Genomic DNA, 21355 nt, shown 5'->3' on the forward strand with positions numbered 1-21355 from the left:
ACTGGAGATGCCACGGAACCCAAAGGCCTAGAATGTTCTGAGGCATGTCAGGCTGCTTGCTCCTCACGTTCACCCCACAGGACATCAGGACCTGGAATAGACCTGCAGAGCCCATGGCTCTGGTTTGTCCCTGTGAGCATTTTTCTGCTCATGGAGCTGCCCCTCCGTGCGTCAAGTGTAACAGAAACAAGTAAAGGCCTTTCATTCAGTTGTGTGGTCAGTACAAGCAGAGTTCTTCCACCCAGGGAGGTGGAGGGGGTTATAAATGGCTTCCCAGTTCCAGCTTTATGGCTAACTCAGCCACTCGACTTCTGCTCCCTGAGTCTCTAATTTCTCACCCATAAAACAGGGCTGAGGATGTTTACTTGCTTGTCTCCTGTGACATCAGATGAGATAATCCATGAGAAAGCATTTGGAAGCGTCTTTGGGTATGTGGTTTAGGTCCCAGTTTTGTCATCGACAAAACATAACCTTAGGTTTCCTTTCTGTTCTCACATTCTAAGGGTTGAAGCACTAGAGTCGTCTCTTTCCATGTCTATGAATTTTTTAGGTCCTTGTTTTCACATCTAACACAATTCAGGGACTGTGACTGAGGGTTTATAAGAGGCCACTATCTTTCAGTTCCCAGCAGGTGGTGAAAGATGGTGTCACCACCTGGTTCTCTGCAGCTCACGCTCTCAATTCTCGCTTCTGTCCAACGTCGTTGCCTTTGGTTAAAGCTGGACACATTTGTTTGTTTTTCCTCCATTAGACCTTCTTATTTCTATTTCTGTGCTTTTTCTGGAGTCACTTTTTCCATGTGCAAAGCTTGTTCTCCTTTACAAAATCTTTTTTTCTCAGGTAGGGATTTTGGGTTGGCAGATCCCACTGAGATCCACAGAGGGCTTTCCTTCCCTCGGCACTTGCACTTTTAATTGGAATCAGATTCCCTTGCACTTTTAAAGAATGCACTTTTTTGTGTTTTTTTTTCATATAATTTTACTTTTAGAAAATAGCAGGAAGTGGCTTCATTAGGTATTTGGGGTTGGGACTTCTATACATTTTGTGTCACCACAATGCTTGACAAAGGGATTCAGTGGACCCTCAGTGACACCAGTTGTAGAAGGTTGAATGCCGGGTCCCCAAAATACACATCCATGCCCTCACCTCCAAAACCCTGTGAATGTGACCTTGCATATCTGCAAAGACGATCTTAAAATGATTTCATTCTGGATTGTCATAAGGTGGGGACTATGTCGAATATGGTTCTAAGAGACGCACAGAGGAGAGATACACAGAGAGAAGGCCATATGGAGATGAAGGCAGAGATTGGAGTGATGAGGCAACAAGTCAAAGAGTGCCTGCAGCCACCAGAGGCTGGAGGAGCAAGGAAGGGTCCTCCTCTAGACCCTTGTTAGGAACATGGTTCTGCCAACATCTTGATTTTGGACTTCTGGATTCTAGAACCTGAGAATAAGGCTTCATTTTCTTAAGCTACCAAATGTGTGGTAGTTTCTTATGACAGCCTTTCAAGACCAATAGATGGGTTTTGTGAACAAGCTCATAAAAATCTTCATTGTCTGGTCAAGTAAAGGAAATTGATAGAATTCCCTCTTTAAATTCAGTTGCCAAATTAAAAGTTTAGATCCGCGAAATCACACACAAGCTGAGAGATTCCTTGAAGCAGGTTGATCTCAGTGTCAGTAGCATCAAAACTTCACTATGACCCATCTCTACACCCAGCTTGCTGCCTTCAACAATGGGGGTGGAACATGAAATCGAAGGCCTAACCTCAGTAAATAGTCTGAACTATTTCATGATGCCTTTTTTCAGGGACCTCCTACAACCTCATGTACACACTAAACAAACACAATATTTTTTCTTATTCATGCCTAAGAAGACCCTCATGTGTGGACACAGCAAGGGCTCTGAATGTTGATTGTGACATTAGAGCTTAACTTAGACCCTGACTGGTCTTTTCGTTCATTAATTTACAAGATGGTGTGACCAGAAAATACTGTGATGTAGAGGAATAGATGCACAGGGGCACACGGGTTTTGAGTTTCATGAGGTCTTTTCCAGCTCTAAGATCTTTGTCTCTCTCTCCTTCTAACTTTTCTAAATTTTCATCTATCCATCCATCCATCCATCGCACATGATCTACTCAATACTTAGGTACAAGTATTACATTTTAGGTATAATAAGGCATTATAAACACAAATTCAAAAAACCCATTGGCCAGGCACAGTGGTGCATGCCTCTCATTCCAGAAGCTTGAGAGGCTAAGATAGGAGGATTGCAAGTTCAAGGCCAGACTCAGTAACTTAGTGAGACCCTGTCTCAAAATAAAAAATAAAAAAGGGCTAGGGATGTGCTCAGTGGTTAAGCATCCCTGGGTTCAATCCCCAGTATCAATCAATCAATCAATCAATCAATAATAAACAAGCCATCCAGTCAGCCATGGATCATAATCAAGGTTGTCAAATAATGTTCTTATATTTCTAAATTTCTTGAGCATTAAAAATGAAAGGATATAAATCAGCTTCTTAATCTGATCATTTTGAAGATAGGTTAAAAAAATAGATTCAAAGAGTCTGCTTAAGAAGTCTGACTTCCCAAACTTCCTCTAGGTCTTTAATTCTGTGATACTAAATACAGCAGCCCTCACGTGGGCATTCCCTGGAAAAGTGTGTGTGTGTGTGTGTGTGTGTGTGTGTGGGGGTGTTCCTCCTTCCTAACGGCATTTCCCAGAGAATGGCAGTGTGCTCAGTGAGCACCAAAGCCTCAATATCAACCGTCTCTCTGTGCAGCCTGCTGTCCTCAACAATCCCAGTGGAGCACAATGGAGCATTTATTGGTGATTCCAGGTCATTATTGTGAGTCTGTCACAGAAGAGGTCCCTGTGCTGGTTTCCAGCAGGTCAGTCAGATCCTCATCAGTTTCTTTTTCTTTTTCCCCCAATCTAGAGCGAGTTGGAAATTGGACAACTGTGCTTTTGAAGATATGTATGTTAAGTAAGTGTCAGCTATGTTTTGAGAAAAGAAGTGAGAAGATTGAAGTACAATAGCTTTCATCTAAGGAACTTTGGCAGCAGCAGAGTATGAAATGGTTTTGTATAATGGAGGAATTTTGGATTCAGGAAAGAGGACAGGGAGGTGTTCTGCACAATTCTACGGGGTGTAGGATGGCAGGTTCTGTGTAAGAGTTCTGGAAAGAACGTCCTTCCCTGATCTCATAAGCATTGGTGGGTGACACAAAGCAAATGTGAACCAGATCAGGGGGTGCAAAGGCAATCAGTGAGGGAGAAAATAAGATGCTGGAGAGAAATCAGAGAAATGGAAGGAAATCAGAGAACAGGATGAAAGGGAGGAGAAGAGTAAGGGCCATAATAAAGGACAGAATAAGGCTAGGACTTCATGTGTGGAGCCTGGAATTTCTTACTTGGTTGTTGGCAGATCAGCATCCATGTGTTCTGGGTGGAGAACTTTCTAATACAAAGGCACACTCCCCAGCCACGGCATAGCACCCAAGGGCAAAGATTAAATGAACAGGGCCAGGAAATTGGTTAGCTTAGTATTTGTTTCCATAATGCACAATTTACCTATAGACAATTCCTTTGGAATGAAGGAACTGCAGACCAAGGATGATTTCAGCAGCATAAAACCTGAGGGAAAAAGGGCAAAGGTTAAATGGCAATGTACTGACAGAACACAGCCAGCCCCCAACCCAGTCTGGTACCTATGTGCAGACAGTCCTTGACTAAATGGACTCATAATCTTGCTTAATCCTAACAAGGAAGATGTCATCCAATCTACACTTTGGAAATCCAGGACTCATGGTCTGCTAGCAGCATCAGCCTGGGGAGTATGAACCAGAGCTGATATCTTAAATTTGCCCGGCCTCCATCTGCAACTTGTTCTTATATTTTAAACTGCAATGCTCATGCTGCCATTTTTTTTTTTTTTGGCTAATAGAACTTACACAAACACTCATTGTCATAGTGTATGATAATATAAAAATAATTTTCTCCTTAATTTTAAAACTTGCCTTGGAGCCCAAGGGCTGTCTGCAAGGCCATTCCCAACAGACCTGGCTGGTTTGCCTTCATATTTACAAAGTTGAGCCTCGGCAAGAAACATAGCCTGAGAGGTGGAAAGAGGATATTAGAAGATGCAAGTTGATAAGTTACTCTGCATCTCACTGGTGGCAGACTTAAAGGAAATGAGTTTACGCTTCTCTAGTGGGATTAAGCACAGATATGAGGGAGAGCTTCCTGGAAGTGAGACTTTCTGAGTTTTATGGAAGAGAGCAAAAGTCTCCCTCCTGGAAGATATTTAGGGCAAAACAGATCAACAGTATGTGTCCTGGCCAGTTTCATGTGTTACAGAGCTGGAGAGGACGGTGGACTGAGTGGATTGTTTCTAACACACAAAGATGACCAGTGATGTTACTGCTGCAGAGATCAGATAAATAACCATCTGAGGGGACTCTGCAGAGGGTTCCTGGAGGCAACAAGAGTGGCAAAGTGCTTCCCACTAGATTTGACAAAACAGCCACCACTCCTGCCAGGAGTTTTGCAGGAACTGGGGCATCAAGGTCTCTCTTTCAGCCCAATTCACCCTAAACCACTCAGAGTGTTCAGGTGGAGGTGGGTGATAGATAATTGGGTATCAAGCAAAGAACGTCAGCAAAGAAAGTTGACACACAGCTATTATTTACAAATGAGCCCAACGGCACAGTTTACTTTTGCTTGAATGTCATGGTGTGTTTACCATGCAGGAAGTAGGACCCATGGGGGTTTGGTGCAGGCAGGTGCTGTGGAACTTAGTCCCACCAGGTAAACACACCTGCTCCATCTTACTTGCATCTAGAACTGTTTAATGCCAAAGAAGGGGAGGGCTTATTCTCAAGTAGAGTTAAATGCTTCTTCGAGTTTCTTCTCATACCCCAGGAACCAATTGCCTTACCCCTTTCCACTGAGCCTCAGCTTAAAGTTTCATCCCTAGGGCTACCTTGCAGACTTGTGTTCCATTTGACCACCTTCTTTCTAAAGGACAAATATTTGCTTCTGCGATCCAGTATTTAGAAGCCTGATGAACTGGGGTGGCTACTTAAGAAACCAAGTAGTTCTTTTTATAACAGGGAGATATGCAATAAATTATCATGAATCCCAAGTTTGCAAACTGGGAAAACTGTTACCTGGTTTGATAATATTCCCAAAGGTTTACCTGGCTCTTGGATTCAGGTGTGCCAAATGAGCAAGCAGGAAAGATACCACATGGGAAAAGCATTCTGTGGGCACTTAGTACACATGAACAAAGACTCCCCTCCCCACCCTAAACCCTTTATGGGGCTCTTACGTGGCTCTAGAAAGATCAAATTTGTGGCAACTTTGGATGTGGTACATTAAGTCTCCTCCGTTGAGATACTCCATCACAAAAAAGAGGTTTTCCTAGGTGAAAAAACACAATCCCAATTTAGTTTCTGAAAAAAATCAAGAATATCAAGATGTCTTTTTAAAATGGATTAGATAATTTCAGAGGAATTAATTGCATCTTAAAATCGCTTATGAAAAGATTGTCAAGATGACTTAGCTGATCCATAGTTTCCAACCCTAGGGAGCATGAGGAATCCGGTGGGATGTTGGGTAGCATTTTCTGGAGGCTTGTGAGCTCTGATCTTGCTGATGGAGTGTGGTCAGCTGGACAACGAAACAGTGCTGAGCACTTAGTGAGTACTGACCACATACTTACTGAAATGGACAATGCATGGTATGGTCAAATCTCTGACTCCAGGTGCAGGGTAGGAAAACATCCATTCATGTTAGGGTAGTCACTGAGTGTGTTCTATGGGGGAGCAAGCATGGAAGGCGCATTCCTGCCTCATCCATCAAACATGAACCAGATCTCCAGGAGCTCCAAATTGAGTTCCACCTATTCCTCTCCAGTCCAGACTTTGCTTATTGAGGAGCGAGCTGGTTCCTGGGTCTGTTGCTCCTGGCAGAGGACCCCATGCATGATATTAGGACTTCCGTTCTAGAGGGACAGCAAGTGGGAGCTATCAGAGGTCACCAGGATTCCAACCAGTCTCTGCTCCTTCGACTACATAACACAATATTCCTTCAACAAAAATAGTCCGAGCTCTTTGAACATGCTGAATTTTCAAGTGTTCTTTAGAAACCCAGGATTAGCAACCAATGAAATGTGGAGGCATTTGGTATATTTGTGCATGAATTTGCACCTAAAAACCACATGTGGGTGACTTTTAAACATAATTAACGTTTACAACTGGATGAGAGACTCATGGAGGCCATGGGGTCTATGTGAGGTCACAATGCAAATGGTATCCTGGTCACAGAGTGATATGAGCTGTTTGTCACTTGTTCTGAGGCTAGGTTTCCTCACAATGGGAAAAAATTAAATATCGTGGCAATTATCTCAGGCAAGGCTAAGTGTCTGCATGCTTTTTCCAAAGCTGACCTTGGATCTACTTTCCTGGTTCCAGTAGGCTTTAACTACAACCCACTCTTATCTTTTGTGGAGAGGCGAAAATCATGAGAAGATATAAATCATAACATTGATATTTCAGACATGATGAGTATAATCATTTGCCTCATCTACATGAACCTGGTGTCCTTTTCCTGTAGCTCTTGACCCTCTAAGTACTTTGTAAATGGCTTCTAATCTATACCTTTTTAAAGCAAAAACATACCCTGCCCTTGGACAAGCCATAGGGTGGCATCTTTATTTAAACGTTCAGGAGAACAAGGGGTTAAAACATTCAGGGAGAACATTTGTAACAGCGCTCAGGTGAAAGGTTTCTTCTCAGTGTTAGGATGCTTACCAATCCCAGCAGAAGTTGAATTTTCACAATTTATACACTGTTGATCTGGACCTGGAGAAAGTGGGTGCAGGGTTGTAAAGGGAAAAGTTCCACCCCATCCCACACACTCTGCACAGCATCCTGACCTGGTCTCATGCCCACATTAGACTCTGCACCCAGAGGTGAGCCTTGGGGAGTTGAAGCTGCTGTTAAAGAGAGTAGAAGATACCCTAGGACTTGGCCAGTACCGTGGGCTTGCGAGGAAGACTACACCAATGTAGTGATTATGAATTGAATAGTAATGTTGGTTGTTGGCATGTTGGCTGCCACGTTTAATTTTACCAAGAGATTTGATGGTTCCCCAACAAGCCTTTCAAAGAAGCCTGGTTCAGTTCTCATCTTGATATTATGCCAAGGACAGTGCAAACTTCCATTGCTTATCTTCTCTCGTTTGTGATGTCATTTGGTCTCAGTTTGACCCTTTTGACTGGGTGAGTGACTGTCAAGTAAAACTTGGGTTTCTTAAAGTGGAGCAGGACTCCAGTCCCCACCTGGAGTCTAGCTTGGGGGGTGGGGCAGGATGGGGAGACCTTGCTCTTGTGTTTGGAAAGCTTGGGGATCTGCTCATCCAAGAACTCTTGGGCCTACTCTGAGTCCAGTGCAATGTGCTCTGTGATGAAATTAGCAAAAGTGCAGACACATAAGACCAGATAGTCCTGAGGTCTGGATTTTGAGAAATCACACTTTGAGGAATGCATAACTGTTTTAAAAGTCAAATCCAAAGTCCCAGTCCTGAAAAGTAAATATAAACGTAATAGGTTCAAAATTCTGTTAATGGCTGGGGAAGAAGTGCTCAGAGCTGAAGGTAACTTGTAGCTGACCTGGACCCTGCAGAACGCCTGGGAAAACATCTGCCTGCTGGAAAAACCTCTGGACTGACCTAGGCAGAACCAAACCAAGGAGAGTGAGACTCAGAGTGATTGGTGGGAACGTGGTCTTTGTCCTTACTCAGAGCTGAGTTCAAATCCCATTTACTTGTGACTTTGGACAAATCACTTTTTCTGAGCCTCATCTCATTCATGAAATGGGGAAAATAATATTTCAACCCTCAAAGGGTTGTGTGAGTATTAAATGAAATAATATATAATAGAAAATGGACTTACAGCATTCACTGGATAACTGGTAGCTGTTGTAATTAGAGGAAAATAAATGAAAAGCAGGTAAACACAAACAAATAAAAACCCAGCAGCTATTTCCTGGAAAAAGGACATGAACAGTCCTTTGGCTCTTGAAATAAAGATGAAAACAGAGAATTCTATTTCTTTCTCCTTTGCTGTCTTTTGGGTTCTGTTCACTAGTTGAGGGAAAATGCAAAGAAGGCTGGTGAAAGGGAACTGGACTTGGTTCTGGGCAATTTTACGTGGCTACTTGCGGGGTGCCATGTTAGCCGATGCAAAAGATTCTTCCAGGTGGGTCAAACTGAAGTTGGGATGGAGGTGGGGGATGGGACCTACATATCTGCCCCAGACTTTACTTTGCCAAAAATTCCTGGTGCAGCATTTACGGAGTGGAAATCCAAGTCTTGGAAGTAGGCTGTCACTAACTGGCTGTGTGATCAGCTAAACCAGCCTACCCCCCAGGGCCTCAGTCCCATCCTCTGGAAAGTGACACATATCTGTGGGACCCTTGACTAAATTCTCCATTAGTAACTGAAAGACTAAAGAACGTTTCATGGTTCTCTCATTTTCTTCTGGAAAAGATGAAATTAATAAACTGTGGCTGTTAAGCACATCACACCAAGGTAATAAAGTAGATATTGGTGAGAGAATTCTATGTTTGCAGAGTTCTAGGAGAGATGGTTCAGGAAAAAAAAAATCCCACATATTTGAAATATAATTAATCTGTTAAATCACATTGTTCCAGGTGTGAGATACCTCTAAAAATTTAAATTGAGCAATAAATATATCACTTTTGAAATACATGTTATGCTTTTAGAATTCTATTGTTTTGAGAAAAGTAATAGATGAATGATTAGAGCATTTGAAAAAAATAATATGTCTTTTTTTCTCTCTACATACATGCACACATAACACACACACACAAATATGTATAGAGAGGATATGTAAGTCATAGATTATGATTTCCAACCCATTTTAATGCACCCATGTCGATTTTGTTGAAACATTGCAGAATTGAACACTTGGGACTTAATGGGTTAAGGACTACATACGAACCTTTTCTAAACCTTCCTCAAAGGAGGTAAGACTTATGGCTGGTTTCATTATACCCATCTTCACCATCCCATGGAAGGTCATAAAACAAAGGTCAGAAGCCTTCCTCAGTTTGAACAGCCCCCTGTGCGCGCTCACAGAGCTTGGATGTAGGTTGGGTGAAAATACCTCTGTGTCTACACAGGTATTTACGGTCCCAAGGATCCTGGACTGCTTGACATTTTAGTTAACCTCTGTGAGCAAAGGGTACAGGAGCAGAGTGGGTCAGGAGAGAAGGTGGCTTCAAGCTGGTGGCCACGGGGGTGGCAGGAGAACTTTTTGACTGGCTTTGGTATTTTGTTTCTGAACCGTCTCTCATTCTCTAAGAAAACTCAAGCAGGCCTGAAGGGAAAGAATGGGCACAAAGGAGTAGAACTTGATGAGCTCTAAGATCCTTGCCTCAGTCTAAGCATTCTGAGTCTTGGTTTATTTCAGTGGCAAAACATAGCATTGAGTGGTTCCTGGGACAAAGGAATTTTGCATTTTAGAGATTTCCTTGCTCAACCAGGACCCTGTAGGACCAAACACACTCAGGTTCTTGTCAAGTCAAACACATCAATTTGTAAAGTGAGTGTTCATGCCAGGTGTGGTGGTGCACTCCTGTAATCCCAGAGACTCTGGAGGTTAAGGCAGGAGGATTGCAAGTTCAAGGCTTGCCTCAGCAACTTAGCAGGACCCTGTCATGAAATAAAAAGTAAAACGAGCTGGGAGTGTAGCTCAGTGGTAAATCACCCCTAGGCTCAATCCCCAGTAACAACCAAGTCACGGAAAGTAAGCCTACGAGACTTAATATCATTCATGGTCTTTGGAGCAGATTCTCCAAATGTCCTTCCTTCATCTGCTGCTTTTATTAATCAAACAATAAAGCTGAGCTAGTGCCCTGTAGGTAAAGTTAAAGCGGAGCTAGGATGTGACAGTATAATTACACGAGGGCTCATGAAAGGAGGGATTCATTGAAGATGCTGATGTGCTGTGGTCAGTAGGAGAGCTTCCGATGCACTATTCAATAGCGTGAACCCACTTATCAACTTTCCATCGCACATTCTTTCCAAATGTACCTGGGGCATACGTGCTGCTCCATCAGGGAGGCCACAAAAGTGAGAGAGTCACAGGTACCCCTTGCTATGCTGTCATCTTCTGACAACCGACTGAAGGCAATTATCAATGTGGATATTTTGTTGATAGATGGGTACTCAGACCTTTGTGGGTTTTAAAAAAATTTTTTCTTGTTGCTTTAAAAAAGTATTTATCATATCCATGCAAAATCATTTAAATAAAACAAACATTCAGTACCGTCAAAAATTCAAAATAGCTTACTGTTTTTGCAGAGAATTAAGTATATTTGTGTAAAGAGTACTGTATTTCCCAGACCTTCAACAAATATTGTTCAGGCCCTGGCTGATGGAGCTCTGTGTTCCTCATGTATTTATAAAAATTTAAGATATCACTTTGCAGGGATGTGTGATTCTAAAGTTTAATTTCTTTTGTATTCATTTTCTTTGTTAGATATTTATATAAAATCTAGCAGTACCTCAGAAAACTTGGAATGGAATCATCATTTGACCCAGCTATCCCACTCCGTGGTTTATTCCCAAAGGACTTAAAATCAGCATACCACAGTGATGCAGCCACATCAATGTTTATAGCAGCTCAATTCACAATAGCTAAACTATGGAACCAAACTAGGTGCCCTTCAACTGATGAATGGATAAAGAAAATGTGTTATATATACAAGACGGAATATTACTCAGCCTTAAAGAAGAATGAAATTATGACATTGGTAAATGGATGGAACTGGAGACCATTATATTAAGTGAAACAAGCCAATCCCCAAAGAACAAAGGCCAGATGTTTTCTCTGATATGCAGATGCTAATTCACAATTAGGGGGTGGGAAGAATAGATATACTTTGGACTAGGCACAGGGGAGTGAAGGAAGGGAAAGGGGTAGGTGGGTAGAAAGACAGTAGAATGAATTGGACATTATTACCCTGTAAGTACATATGATTACATGATGGTATAATTCTAAATCATGTACAACCAGACAAATGAGCAGTTATACTCCATTTATGTATAATGTGTCAAAATGCATTCTACTGTCATGTATAACTAATTAGAACAACAACAAAAAAACTGTGATAAATCAACTTTAAAAAATTTACCAGTAAAAGTGATTTATTCAGCTAAAAAATGAAGAAAGGAGGTAAAAATTGTATATAAGAATTTTAAAACATTAAAATGGTTAGTTAATTCAGGAATTGGAAAAAAAATTTCAAACTATTTTCAAATAACATATTAGGTAGTCATGTCAGTCGTTTTCAGTACCAACTCGGGAGTTTGAGCTAATTTTAACCCATGCTCTTGGTGTCTGTCTTTGTGATTCCATCCTTCCTATGACCCTGTGAGGACACGGAGGGTAGGCTGTTGTTGGCAGCTGAGGTGAGGATTCCCTGGGGTGCGGAGCTGTGGTGAAGGGTTACATTAGGTTCCTACCTCTACTTACCAAAGAGAAAGGTGCATGCATAATCTCATAGTGATGTCCCCCAAAGAAAGGTTTTAGTTGAGGATTACAAACTGATGGGGCTGCCTTTCTGACATTAGCACCTTTGTGCTTGTGAGAAAAGGGAGGGTTCTGTTGGGGCTGCCCAAGCCCAGGCTGGACAGGAACGTGCTCTGGCAGGGGCAAAGCTCCCAGTGCTGGGGTAACGCGTGCACCATGGTCTGTGGGGCACACTGCACGGCATCCAGGGCAGCTCACCTAAATGAGCCTCTGGTGCATACAAGCCCTGTGTTTATGGTGGCCCCACTAACACTTCATTTTGGTATCCTGGAAATTTAGGAGGCTGGAGCAATCTTGAATCTGGAGTGCTGTATTCTTTTCTTTCAATCTTTATTTATTGAGCTATGAATTAAAATATCCTAGGAGAACAGGTTTATTTCCTTTTCATAAGGATATATTATTAAAAAACCCTGATAATAAAATTGTGTACTTTTAATATCTAAATGTAGAGTATATTTGTGTGTGTGTGTGTGCCCTAACTTGAGGGAAAGGGGGAGAGAGGGCTCTCTTCAAGCCAGAAAACACATTCATTAGAATCTGTTTATATTTCTACTGTAAACTCTAATTAGTAAAATTTACTACCTTGTATAGATTCATTAGTATGTGTCAGAAGTGACGTGCCTGAATTTCTAGAAGTCTGTGCCTTGCCATAGGGACTTGGGCTCAGATGATATTTACTGGCTTAATTGTCCCATAGGATGTTCTTGCATTAACTAACAAATTAATTTTCTTTGCAAATAGTAGAATTCTATTTTATGAATTTTAAAATTGCTTTCCTTGATGTGGTCAAGTTAGTGGGGAGGCAGTACAGCAACATCCTGACTCCCCAAATTTGTAGCTCTTGGACCTTAAGCTGTTCATTTATTCCCTTGAGCCCACCTCTTTTTTCTTATCTATAAATGGACACAATAACAACGTCTACTTTATAGGTTGCCATTAAGATCAAATGAGTTAAAATATGCAATGTACCCAGAACATGGTGTAGCACAATGGCAATTGCTCTATAAACCTCAGATATTAATTGTGTTTCTGATTATGGTTATTACATATAATATTCACACAGATATATAGTGAGAAATGTGGAAAGTTCCAGGAACAGACTGAGTTTTAATGAAAAAGACGAATTTTCAGGAATATGGGTTTGTGAAAATGAACTTCTCTGTTTAATGTTTGAAACTTTTTAAAATATCACTGCTTATGAATTGTCGATAAAAAGAGATGAAAGGAGATACTCAAAATCCTACCTCTGGGTGCCTTCAAATACTATAAGATTGATTCCTTTTAGAATACTTTCTGTACTTTTCAATATTTCAGTGTATTTTGATGCTGTTTTAGAATTAGGGAAAATTTCAATGAATTGAAAATTTTCTAAAAATCTTAATGAATTTTAATAAATTCAATTTTAATGGAATATTTTTTTACTTTGACTTTTAAAAAATTATAAGCAAATGCTTACCCGCCCCCCCCACCCCCGCCACAATGAGGTCTATGTTTAAATTATTCTATGTCTAAATGGCATAGATTCTCAACATTTGAAAACAGGGTTTGTGATTTTTGTTCAGATTAAGGTTACTGAACAGCAAATTCACAAAAGTAGGACAAGCTAGCTCTTTCTACCTGTCAATGTCAATGTCAAAGAAAGTTCAGAGGAGACTTTGGTTCATGGATAGGTAGGCATAAGTGTTGCCATCAGTGGGAGTGACCTGAAAACTTAGATCCAGGATTTGAAGTCAAGGAGGATGCTATCCTTTTTAGCTCACCGAGGTTGAAACATCACACTGAGACACTGTGAGGAAAACATGACCATGTATAGAGTAGCAGAGTCACCTAATCAGATGTGAAACCAGAGTTTAAACATGTTTGGATTTAAAAATAATTTTAACATTTCTATTAATCAAATGAATGCAAATAGGGTAAGCCTTCCAAATATAATAAAAATAACAGAAAGATCTTTAAAGGGAAGATTAATTAAAATAAAAGTCTATGTTAACAGTCTGAAGAACAGATGACTAAAGACAAGACAGAAATGATAGATTTAACAACTTTAGTTCTATCATTCTCATGGGGATGGTGCTGCATACACAAGTATCAGTTAGAGAAGGTAAAGGTCCTAGAGCTGTCAAAATACATCAATATTTAAAAGTAAGATTGTGTTTTAGAGGAGACATAGCACATGTTGCGAGTGAATATTCTAGAATTAGTAAAAGGGGAATTGAAAAGATAGACTTCAAAGTTAATTTAGCTTTACTGTGTTCTCCTTATAATAATTACATTTTTCAAATAAGAGAATGAGTGAAAGACCAGGAAAATACAGCTAGTCACATGTCAAATAACTAAGAGAATGGTTGCCAAATATGTCCAGGATAAATAAGAACTTTATAGCATTAAAGGAATTAACTAATGATTTTATCAAACCAGCAATAATTAATTTTGAAAACACATGGAGGACTTGGAAAATATGATTCAAATGAGGTTACCTCCTTCTACAGAAAAATAAGGTGGGTGAAGAATATTGCAGTCATTTCTTTCTAGGTATCTTTTTTCTTCAAAGTTAGTGAACTAATAAAAATTTTTTTTTCATAAAAGAAGATTTTCAACCTCTGAAGAAGAAATAAAATTAGGATCTAACTATTCATTACAAAGCAACTAAGTAGATAGATGATAACCCTTTCAGAGTGTCCTCTGTCAAATGTATGTAACATAGGCTGCAATGCCTAGGATTACAGAATGACTGTATGGTAGCTGGAGAAGAGACTTCAACTCTAGTTTGGGATGTGTTCTATGATAGTCAGTGGAAAGAGCTGGGAATTTCACCCGAAGAACAAAGGGAGCTGTTGTGCATATGTAAAATTAAGTAAAGTAATCCATGTCAAATACTTAGCTCTGTGACTGGCATGTGGCAAGAATTCCTTTCCTGTTATCCTTTCTTACATGCATTGTTATTATCTTATCACAGAGGGAAGAAAAGCATTAGGTTCATCATAGTTGGAATAGGAACAGTCCAATCATTTTCAAGGTCTGGAGAGAGTTCCAAGGGACCCTGAACTATAGATCCAAGTGTCATAAATCAAGGTAACCAACTATTCAATTGCGTATGTTCCATGTTCCTATGTCTGTGCTCTTTCTTTCTCCCCTCTCCCTTTCCCCCCCATATCTCTGTGTTGAGAAATGTTCATTCCTAATAATTACGGAAGTCAGCGACAGATTCAGGATTCCTCCAAGTTCAGAACCAGTTGAATGGCCACCTGGGAAAACTCCCTCCTGCTCCTCTCTAGGACAGAACTTAGGAAAACTTCCACATAGGCCTGGGGCCGTTTGGATGTGGAGTTCTAAGGTCCTGGAGCGTGGTTTAGGAATGGAGATAGGGTTAAGGGGGGATGACCCCTTGGCTACAAAGGGAAGCATGTGGCTGGAGAAAGGCCAAAGAGGATTGTACAGTGAGGGCCTTGGCAGCCTCCTCTTGCTGGGATCTGAGATATAAGACACCCAAAGGAGAATTCTCCAAATTAAGCCAGATGTGAGCTGGGTTTGGTGTTTGAGTCTCTTGAAATCTCAACTTTACTAATAATTTTGGATTGACTGTAGAAAAAAAGCACAGGACTGTGAGCAGCCAGGCTTCTCGTCTTTTGGATCTCAATTTCCTTAGCTGTGAAATGAGGGAATCTGACCTACTAACCTCTACAACCCCTTTCTCCCCTAAAATTCTTTATCCATAAAGTGTGTCATAAAGAAAACAAATGAGTACGCCAAATTCAATTAGTTGTTATAAGAAAGGTGTTATAAGCAACAATAAGATGCACCTCAATAGGTGAATGAGGAAACAAACTGGCACATACCCACCATGGAAGGTTTGGAACCATGAGAAGACAGGAGATTCCTTCCCTGTGTATTCCTAAGTGAAAGAAGCCCATCTGGAAAGCCAATATGGCAACTCTTTGGTCTGGTTTCTTCCTGTGTTAAGGAAGACTTATCCCTTCAACCTGTGGTCATCATCATCATCTGGAAGACAATCTGTATATCCACTGAATCTGCCTGCCCACCTCTCACTCCTTAACCCTTTACCATCTGACACTTTTCTGCTCCTCCCAAATTGCATGTTCAACACTTTTGATCGTCAACTTCTTCATTCCATATATAGTGTTCTCTCTTTTGAAATTCTTTCCTCTCCTAGTTTCAATCATCCTTACTCTTTGGGTGTACCTCTTAGCTCCCTAAGTGATCCTCTCTGACACTATGCCCCCTGTTCTACCTATTTCCCATGAGTGGGATTTTTTTCTTTGGTTTATACTTGAACATTTTCAGCAGGTTTATTCTCTCATATATTCCCAGTTTCAACTGAAGAAATGTACTTATTTCTTTTTTGGGATGTGTACTGTAATCCCCTCAAATAAAATGTGATCTTAGGTTTAATAAGGAACTGCAATCTCTTACTGCCTATTTTATTTTATTATTATTATTTTGTGTGTGGTACTAGAAATTGGACCCAGGGCCTCATGCATGCTAGGCAAACACTCTACCATTAAGCTATATCCTTGGCCTTAAGTGCCCTATTTTAAGAACAAATTATTTATGGGAGAAGCATATGTTAAACTGCTCTATGTTATTTATCATATGATAATTCCCTCGTCATGTCATGTATGATTGTGCTTTCTTTGGTTTCAGTTACCCCTGGTCAACTGTGTTCCAAAAATATTAAATGAAAAATTCCAGAAATAAACATTTAGCAAGTTTTAGATTGTGCATTGTTCTGAGAAGCCTGAAAAAATCGTGTGCTTTTCTGTTCCATCCCACTTGTAATATGAACCATCCCTTTGTCCAGAGTGTGCAAGTGGTATATACTTATCCATTAGTTGCTTAGTAGCTTAGTTTTTTTTCTTTTCTTTTTCTTTTTTTGTTTGTATTGTGCTGGGGATCAAACACAGGGCCTTGTACATTTGAGACAAGCACTCTACCAACCGAGCTGTATCTCTATCCCCACTTAGTAGCTTAGAAAGCAATTATGGAGAGATAGTTTTTGAGTGAGCTTTCAAAAGAGGATATGGGGTTAAGGGGGGATGACCCCTTGGCTATGTAGGGAGGTATATGGCTGGAGAAAGGCTAAATAGGATTCTACAGTGAGGACCTTGGCAGAGGGAGAGTAGATTCAGATGAGAGGCACTTTCCTGCAAGACTCTGTGGAAGGACGTTTCAAAATGCACATGTCTGTGGGAAACTGGTGAAAATACTTATGGGGCTTTGGGAGGAAAACAGTTGACAAAGAAGTAGATTGACAATAGGGGCCCATGAGTCATGAAGAAGCATTACAGAGTCATAGAAAGGTGAGAAGGTATCTATGAGTCTGAAAAGCAGGTATGTAGGAAGCATGTGGCATGTCAGATCCACTGTTTTTTTTTTCTTATTAGCTAAAGAATTCTTAAATATTTGTTAATGCCCATCATCTCCTATAATTTTGGACACAATACCTTAAGCAAACTTTGCAGGTTCAACATCAATTTACCATAAATTTTCTCTAATAATTTTAGTGAATTTACTATCAATCTCTCTGCTGAACCAGTTTCTTTGTGCAGGAAGGGCATCTGACCCCCATTTAAGTGATTCACCATTTGTGAAATAACAATTTGTGGGGGCACCTTAAAGAAGCTTATTAGTTGCTGCAAACAGGGACACCCAAAGAGTTCACTCATCTTAGCACAAGGGACAAGTCCTCTCAAGGATGTGGTTTGTGTGATTTTTTTCTTTTCCTTCCTAAAGTTGTGATAATTGCCAGGGCTTCTAACTCAATTGGAAGATTTATGGATGGAAGCATCTTTATAATCTTCAGAAGAGGCAGTCTTCTAAATCAATGCCTGAAATTAAACACCTGCTGGCAATCTTAGATGGATTTCTCTTTCAAATTATGGAAATACCAGAATGACATACTTAACAGACAAACAAACAAACAAAAAAAACCCTATCAAATCAAAGGAGTTTTTCTTTGTTTTAAATAATAGTATCTTAACAGCTAGTGTGGCACTTTCTCCTCAAAAGATTCAAACAGTTCTTGCAAGTGCTATTTTTAACATTGTTCTTTTGAAGGCAATAAATAAATAAACAAATTAATAAATAAATAAGAGAAAGGGAAAGGGTGGGAGATGCTTAGCTAGCGGTCTTGTTCAAAGGGCCTTAACCTGAAGCCATAACCGGAAGTGAGGCCTAGTGAGTCCTATAAATAGAAAGTGAAACTCAAGTTTTTTTTTTTTTCCTCATAAAAAAGAAGTTTCAGAGTACTATTGATGATGTTCAGCTGGCTCAGGTCAGCTGTGTGGGAGCCAGGGCGGTGGAGTCATGCAGTGGACATGAGCGTTCTGCCACCCATAAAGGACATCTGCAAAACCCACGGTGGCTGTCACTCAAATTCATCCCAGGGAGGGACCCAGAGCTGTTCTCCTAGGACTGAAATCATCTTTTAGGTGTGAAATTATAACACCTCTTAAATTACAGTTTAGATTTGAAAACAGGCCTTTTGGAATTCAAAGGAGACACAAGTGAAGGCAGATCTCAGTTTACTTTTAACATGTAAGGAGAAATTACTTCCTTCCGATAAAAAACCACAAACAAACAAAAAAACCCACAACAACAACGACAACAACAAACAACTCCTCCCAGTGTTAGGAGCCATCTTTCCTTCCCAAACTAGATTTTGGAACTAAGCCTTCTTATTTGAAATGTTTTATCAGGAACAGATCAGAGATCTTTGGTTACTTGAATTATTGATCTTTCTTTTACTCTAGAATAATTAAAAAGAGGGGGGAAATCATCTTTCTTTGTGTTTCCTCTTCCTTGTAGGTGAACTTTTAGTTACTACAAAGGTGACGTGTCACTGAGATACTCACACTGGACCAATATTTGGACACGGACAAATGATAAGATTGAGCGCTCTTCCCAGTGACTGCCAAGTGATCTTTGGCAAGTTTATTATTCTAAAGAGCTTCAGTTTTCTCATGGGTAAGATGGGAATACTAATATCTACTCTGTGGTGTGGGCTTATCAGAATTAAATGAGATGCTATTTTCAAAGTTCCTAGGAAACTAGGAAATAGGGCCTCCATGAAATGAGTCTTTGTAAATTGTATTTTCTTTGTTTTAAAATATATGTTGAGCCAGGTGCGGTGGTGCATGTCTGTAATCCCATTGATTTGGGAAGTTGAGGCAGGAGTATCATAAATTCAGGGCCAGACTCAAGCACTTAGTGAGGCCCTAAGCAACTGAGCCAGACCCTGTCTCGAGAAGTAAAAAAGTTATAAGGGGTGGGAATGTCAGTGGCAAAGCATCCCTGAGTTCAATCTCTGGTACCACAAAAAATAATAAACACAACAAATAAACAAACAAATAAAAATATATGTTGGCACAGAGATGGATGGTTGTTACCTTTCTTAGAAAAAATATTCTGAATGGTAATGTGTTCAGATAAAATATTTCATTTTTCAACTTTCCTTGTAGCTGCAGAAGAGTCAAAGAGATGAAGCAGAAGTTTTTTGTAGGCTTTTTATAAGACAGAGAGAGAAAGAAAGAGAGAGGAAGAAAGAGACACTTCTATCTTATTTAAGACATTATTACTAGAAGACAAATAAAATTTCTAATGGACACATATATTCTGAAATTAGGAAATGGCTTATATACAGTTTAAAAATAATTTTGTTGAAAACTAATAATGCATCTAATTATTAATAATATCTCAAAATCAAGAAAATAGAATATTATTTTTCCTAGTTAGGTAGATTTTTTTCCCACCTGCTTAGTAATTAGAATTAGGTAGGAAAAGTAAATAGTTTTATAATTTGACTTCCATATTGGTTTAGAGTCTTGCCTTTTTTGGGGAAAACTATAGTAAGTCCCACAAAGAATTTGTTGAGTCAATTTAATGGTGACTTTTGAAAGAAATTTGTGAAACGGAGTTTCAAACTTTCATGTTCAATTTTTTTCCAGGTGGTTTTAGTTTATCCATGATTGAATTCAGTTAAAAGATTTATGACAATTGCTCTTTTAGATAATTTTATTGTAGATTTTTTTCTGTTTAAAATATAAATAAATGTAAATAAAGAACAAGTACTGAACATATAGGCCCAAGGTCCTGTAGTGAACAGATTGGGGGCATACACAATGAAGAGGATACTAAGAAGGGATCATACAAGTTTAAACCTTGTGAATTTTCATGTGAGTCATAGAAAATAAAAATATTGAGAAATAATACAGAACTGTTAATAAAAAGTGAAGAATTAAAAGTTGTTCTTTCCTCTTGTTAAGGCAATAATAACCCCATCATTATGCTGATCTCATTAGACCCTGTTGCCAATAGTTTCTGTCAGAGTGAATGATGTACAAAGTCATTTTGATTTATCACTGAGGCAATTGATTTGCAAGATTCTTTTGAGTGCCACTCCGGTTCAAGGTTGAGTTTCTGGACTGTTTCTGTGGCACCAATACTGTGCTTTCCCACAGGGTGGCTGGTCTATACCCCCGGCCCTCTGCATGGTGATTCCTCCTATGTATCCTGAGCAGGAAAGAGGAGGAGGCCCAGAGCTGGGAATGAGCTTTGGCTTCCAAGTCCACAGCTCTTCCAATCTTTATAGCTTCCTAAACTCCTTCCCCGTATTTTTCCTCCTTCCACAGGTCATAATCCCTCATCTATGAACTTTAAAAATGAATGATTTAATCCATGTGCCCTGATAAATAACAAGTAACTTCCCTCAGCTCATCCTGAATACTCTGATATTCAACAAGTGAGCTCTTTGGAGGCAGAAAGTGGGCAAGATGTTTTCTCTGAAAGGTGACAAGTCCCTAGAGAAGTAAAGGGTTAATCTTATCTACTGTCTTTGCTACTGTGCAAAAGCGACTGTCCTCTTAAGAATATTGCTGCTTTTTACATTCGCTCAAGAGTATTTCATCAGTTATTCTGTCTGACATGCAATGCCTGAATAATGAATCAGGACATCTCCAAAGCAATGACTCAGGGTCCTTGGCAAAGTGTAACACAGGCTTTTTTTTTTTTTTTTCCCCTTTGCTTTCATCTCTTTCTAAAGGATTCAATTCCTAGAAATCTAAGTGCTGAGACAGTCACACTTACATTTGATGTACACATTCTCAACCACTTTTTTTTTTTCATGGCATGTATTCTGCTGATGTATTTACTTCTCTGGGCTTGTTAAAGATTCACAGCTGTACGGAATTGTAGGAACATCTCCCTTAGGAGGGTAATAAATAAACACACCCAAGGCTCTGATAGATAAGCAGGAGAAGGGAATATAACTCTTTTCTACAAAGTGGGGTTCCCAACAGCTTTCTCCATAAGACAGGAAAACAACCATACATTGAAAACACACACACACACACACACACACACACACACACACACACACACACACGTCTCTATCTACCTACCTACCTACCAACCTACCTACCTATATGTCTATAGATATAAATACAGGGAAAAGATATCAATTTAAACTTGATTAGTAACCTGGTCTGAAAGTTTATTTAGCCATTTGCTACAAGCCTCACAAAATTCCAAGAGGAAAAATGAGATCATAAGTGGCCCCCTGGGTGCACAGTAAATCTCGGATACAGCCCAGGAAAGTGGCAGGTTTATCAATTTGACTTCAGGTAACATACCTACACCTCTTAGACCAACAGGTACCTATATTACCAGGAGGAAGTTTCTACTAGGAACTCTCTAACCCTTATTACCAG

At 39.8% G+C, this 21355-nt stretch overlaps 1 protein-coding gene across 2 annotated transcripts in view; it reads right to left on the minus strand.

Moving 5' to 3' along the window:
• Positions 1 to 21355, minus strand: part of Prkcq (protein kinase C theta) — a 118064-nt gene that overhangs the window by 21577 nt on the left and 75132 nt on the right. For both annotated transcript variants that reach the window (XM_005320297.5, XM_078023179.1), the window contains exons 13-14: positions 5340 to 5431; positions 3581 to 3643 (exon numbers count right to left, since the gene is read on the minus strand). In XM_005320297.5, coding sequence (XP_005320354.1) covers positions 3581 to 3643; positions 5340 to 5431 — 155 coding nt within the window. The remainder of the gene's footprint in view (positions 1 to 3580; positions 3644 to 5339; positions 5432 to 21355) is intronic.

The sequence above is a fragment of the Ictidomys tridecemlineatus genome, chromosome 10 (genome assembly GCF_052094955.1).
Source record: "Ictidomys tridecemlineatus isolate mIctTri1 chromosome 10, mIctTri1.hap1, whole genome shotgun sequence".
NCBI lineage: Eukaryota > Metazoa > Chordata > Mammalia > Rodentia > Sciuridae > Ictidomys > Ictidomys tridecemlineatus.